The sequence below is a fragment of the Macrosteles quadrilineatus genome, unplaced genomic scaffold, assembly GCF_028750875.1.
Source record: "Macrosteles quadrilineatus isolate MER2022 unplaced genomic scaffold, UCM_ALF_1.0 Scaffold_2__2_contigs__length_208266976, whole genome shotgun sequence".
Taxonomy (NCBI): domain Eukaryota; kingdom Metazoa; phylum Arthropoda; class Insecta; order Hemiptera; family Cicadellidae; genus Macrosteles; species Macrosteles quadrilineatus.
Genome location: NW_026542595.1, coordinates 96169835 through 96175067, shown reverse-complemented (window position 1 = coordinate 96175067; position 5233 = coordinate 96169835). Strand labels below are relative to the sequence as shown.

The following is a 5233-nucleotide window of genomic DNA, read 5'->3' as shown; positions in this document are numbered from 1 at the left end:
GTGTAAATCCAATCAGGGAAATGGCAAATTCGCTTAGTCTACAGGTTTGCTGCGGCGGGGGTATGTTTAAATGTGTTTCAGTTTGTTATCATGAATAAATAGTTAAAATTATCGTAACATGGGTTGTTTCCTTGGAAACCTATTGTAAAACGGCAGCATTTAGCAATGATTTTAATTTTTTGTACTTCTGGCCTTTTTTAGTGTGCTCTAGTGGCGTAACGGTTCGTCGTAGAAACAAATATTATATAGGAAACTTGTAGTAAATTTTGTCATCTGTAATTTTACAAAGCAGGACTTTCTCAAAAACCCACACTTACCGAGATTTGCCCGAAAAACCAAAAAAAGTGCCAAAATTTTAAGGTTTTTCGCAAAATAAACAATGTTCCGGGCAAAATATCTGTCAGCAAACCTCATATTCGTGTTCAGCGACCCAAAAAACATAAAGAAATGTGATGATTAGGACTGTACCTAAACTTTCCGCTAACTGCCAATTATATTCCTAATATGCCTAGCCTACTAATATTATAAATGAGAAAGTGGATGTATGTATGTTTGTGACAAGTAAACGCAAAAGATACTGGTCGGATTGGGCTGAAATTTGGTGTGATGATAGCTCACATTCCCGATTAACATATAGACATATTTTTTCCTCTAAAATCTTTTTGGGCTCCGCCCCAGTGGCTCTAGAGTTTCCCAAGTTAACCTTATGAGAATTCATATTTAAAGGGAGTTAAGGAATTTTGCCAGCTGTTCCTACTACACAAGTTTATTCTATGATATTCAATAGCATTAAAAGGTTATAAGGTTTATCAACAGGGTGCAGCCCTATTAATTCTTTTTAGATTTATGACAACAGCTAATTTGAACCAAGCAGCAACAAAGCTGTAGGAACTTAACTTTTTTCTTGTTTTTATTGTTTGGGTGCAGTGGTACAACATTATGGCTATGGGAGATGTGCTATATACTGTAATAGTTTACTGTGAATTATAGAATTCATTGTTGTAGCCCCGGAACCGTAATATATAAAATATTAGGTTTTACAATACCTTTATCAGTTCCAATTGTAACCTTCGTCAACGTGTGTGTTACATGTTTCGGCGAGCTGCCATTGTCAAACACTTTATTACAGGAATATGTAGATCCGCTTGAATAGCTTCGTTCTCACAATACATTACACGACAAACAACATTTACACACGACACGTACGACATAAAAATAAAAATAAATACTTTTAGTTTGATAGGCCTATCACGAATATGCAACATTGCCGGTACACGAGCAGGAACAGACTATTAATTAATTAAACAGACAGATAGGCCTATCAAACTAAAAGTATTTATTTTATTTTTTATGTCGTACGTGTCGTGTGTAAATGTTGTTTGTCGTGTAATGTATTGTGAGAACGAAGCTATTCAAGCGGATCTACATATTCCTGTAATGAAGTGTTGACAATGGCAGCTCGCCGAAACATGTAACACACACGTTGACGAAGGTTACAATTGGAACTGATAAAGGTATTGTAAAACCTAATATTTTGTGAATTATAGGCCTAGTAAACAAACTTGTTAAAACGAGTCCTCTACCATTGCAAACGCAAAGCACGAGTATAACTGCAATAAGCATTCTTATCCGCCAACCCCGTTCGAAGGACGGGTACTCTGCTAGTATGTCATAAATCTAGATCAAAACTAATAATAATTTGTATCTCTTAACCCTTCCCACGCGGAATATCATTTACCTCACCTAAACCCCAACAGCGGAATTTATTTTATTTTATTTTTTTTTTTTTTTACTGGCGAATTTTACTTCTACATTTGGACATATCCAAGGATAAAAAAAATACTAAGCATAAAGAAAAAAAATCAATATAATATATTTTACACGAATTTTAAAGTTTTACATACAAAATGAGAAATTATTTTATTTTTCTATTTTGTTTACTTGTAATTGTTTAGAGAAAAATTAAAAATGCAGTATTGTTGTAAAATTGATACAAAAGACAATATTAGCATACAAAAACGATAAAAAAATAAAAAAAAAAATAAAAAAAAAAAAAAATAAACGTACAAAAATTGAAAATTGAAAAAAAGTATTTCTAAACAGTTTTGAAACAGAATATTATAAAAAGGAATACAATGCCAAGTTCATAAAAAATCACTAAAAACAATGTTAGGGTCCAACAAAAACATTATAAAGTTCTAGTACTCAGCCATCGTGTGGAACTGCTCGAAACAGGTGTCTGGGTGAAGCGCCGGACGGGAGTCGCAAGTCTTGCAGAAGTAGATTGTCTCGCGGCGGCGTCCATTTTTGAAACACACCACACACCGATTAGCTCCCTTTTCTTTTCTGTCCATAAAATGTGGGTTTCCATCTAACCGTTGATTCGGTGGCCCGTAGACTGGACGGCCTCTTTTACGTGCTATTGGACGATTAGCGAGTTTTTCCTCTACCAAGGACTTCACCAAGCATGTGCGGAACTGCCTATGTGACATGGGATTTTTGTTGTGCTTTTGTTGTATGTCTTTGTACATAATGTACGAGTTCACAATAGCCACCTCAAAAAGCCAGAAAAACATTTTTCTATACCATTTTCTAGTTCGGCGCATAAACTGGTAAGATGAAATAAAGTGATCGGTGTGATCAACGCCTCCCATATGTTTTATGTAATCAAGGATAACATGCGGTTTTGCTGTTGGTGGCTTGTTCGGCCACTTGCTTGGGACATCCGTCGTATTATGTTTGCTACCCTTGGAAAAAGTGCTTAGCATGTGTACAGTGCGCTTATCTTTCCAAGAAAGTACCAGTGTATTTTCCTTTCGCTTGGAAACAATTTCCCCCTTTTTTAGGCCTTTACCAATAGCTTTCAATCTTGGTGGTAAACCAACTCTGTTTGGCATTACAGTGCCTGTAAGGAAACATCCCATACCTAATAGCTCTTCTGCTATTTCAGGACTCGTGTAATATCTGTCTGTGTAAACGTGGAGACCAGTAGCAGGTGAAACAGGGTCTTTCATAGCAACAGACTGGGCTAATACTTTTACAATCTGTGTTGTTTTTAGCAATGTTGTGTCTGGTATTAGTGTCTCCTTTCCGTAATATGGGATAAAATCATATAGATAGCCACTCTTGCTATCGGACACAACAAAGATCTTCAAACCGAATTTGGTTGGTTTGTTTGGGTTATAGATCCTAAAACTAACTTTTCCTTTGAAGGAAATGGTGCTCTCGTCGACTGAAATGTGTTCTGAGGGGTTATAAAAAAGCCTACACATTTCTTTCATATGGTCGACTATGGGTGAAACAAGAAATCCCCTGGGCACTGCATTGTTGGTATCCTTGTGATTGAAGTGGAGATTCCAGAAAATATTCAAGAACTCATCTCTATTGAACACGTCTCTGAAAAAAGGTATTCGCCCTATCCAGGTAGTCGAGTAGTAGGATTCAATAGACGGTAGTGGAATCAACCCCATATTTATTATAGTTGCAAAAAAGGCTTTCAGTTCAACAGGGGTGATGTCCTTCCACGTGTTTATTCTACCACGGGGTGAATTACACTGAGCTTTCCGCTTGTTAGCATATAAGTTTGTTTCAGTACAAATAAGATCAAATATGTTATCGTTGAAAAACAATTTGAAATAATCAATGGGCTCTGACTCGCTATCGAACGCGGCAGGAAGTACAGGTCCAGCACTTACCGAATATATCGGGATGGTATGCGAAGGGCCAGGGTCGTTATCAGTGACGTCAACCCAGTCGCTGAGTTGTGCGGTAGGCAGGTCGGCAGAGTCGGGTGGAGGCTGGGCCTGTGGAGCCGGTGGCGGTGTAACAGGTGTTCGTGTGACACGACGAGACCGCTTGGCCGGAGCTGGAGGTTGAGGGGTTGTGACAGGTGTCGGTTGTGGAGCCGGTGGTGTCACAGGTGCTCGTTTGACACCACGAGACCGCTTGGCCCTAGCTGGAGGTTGAGGGTCTGTGATAGGTGTTGGTAGTGGAGCCGGCAGCGGTGTCACGGATGTTGGTAGTGGAGCCGGCAGCGGTGTCACAGGTGTTGGTAGTGGAGTCGGCAGCGGTGTCACGGATGTTGGTAGTGGAGCCGGCAGCGGTGTCACAGGTGTTGGTAGTGGAGTCGGCAGCGGTGTCACAGGTGTCGGTAGTGAAACCGGCGGTGATGTGACAGAAATGTCCTTACGGTCACTATCTATCTCCATAACATCAATTATAGACGAGAAGGAAGTATTTGTTAGGCCTATATCATTTATAAGGTCATCATAGGTGGTGTGACTGGTATCAGTTGTGGAGCCGGGCAATGCTGGAGGTTGAAGGGGTGTGACAGGTGGTTGTGAATCCAGCGGCAGTGCTAGAGGTTGAGGGGGTTGACTGACTTCTCCGTCACTTTCACTTTCACCAGGATTGTTATATATTAGCGCGTCCTCACGGTCACTGTCATCTATATCCATATCAACATATGCGGACGAAAAAGAAGCATTCATTAGATCATTTACAAAGACGTTGAAGTCCGGGTCATCAGGGTTCGCCATTTTCAATTATAAGAAAAAATTATTGGCTAGAAACCCCAGAAAAACATAACTGTACAAATAAAGAAAATAACACACAGCACACGGAACACAACACAAGCAATAAAACTCACTAAATATCCGCCGTACGGACTCAACGCAAACAAAGAAACTCGCTAAATAGCAGCAGTACGTGGCGTGCATATATATGCGGACTTAGCGCGGGACTACCGCACAGACACGGAAAATTCCATGCGGCGACAAACAAAACCCCCTCCCTCCCCACCACTAGTGAGCCAGCGACCTTGACAGTGATTCGGGTGCACTCGGCAATATCAGCGGAACACAAACCAATACAACCCTGAACTCTAGCGGACGTTACACCAACTACAGACTATAAATAAAGAAGATACGCATATATACGGATTACGCGTTTCGGCAAAATTTGAGGCCTGCGTATATATGCGTTTGCCGCGTGGGAAGGGTTAAAACCCCTATGTAATTGTGTATAGTTATTTTTGCCTGTTTCTCCTAGATGCATGTCTGAGTGACAGAATACATGTTGAGGATGAGTACTGATTAAGTTAAGTTTGTTCGATGATTGCGCTGGCATTGAAGGAATATTACTCGGCATTACATTACGAGACAAGGGTGTGATTTGCTGAGTATTATTGAACTCCGCTTGGTTCAAAATATTGGTAATTTGGTGCCTAACCCAG

The 5233-nt window shown here is 40.1% G+C and overlaps 1 protein-coding gene across 1 annotated transcript; it reads right to left on the bottom strand.

Annotated features, from left to right (window-relative positions):
• Positions 1–2049: 2049 nt before the first annotated feature.
• LOC128984637 (piggyBac transposable element-derived protein 4-like) lies at positions 2050–4538 on the bottom strand. The gene has a single exon (XM_054403972.1). It carries the CDS (start codon positions 4536–4538, stop codon positions 2199–2201), a length of 2340 nt encoding a protein of 779 aa, XP_054259947.1. The 3' UTR covers positions 2050–2198.
• Positions 4539–5233: the final 695 nt, after the last annotated feature.

Bases quoted from the DNA above. Each gene is read 5' to 3' on its own strand.
- LOC128984637 (XM_054403972.1), bottom strand. From the start codon at position 4,538: ATGGCGAACCCTGATGACCCGGACTTCAACGTCTTTGTAAATGATCTA.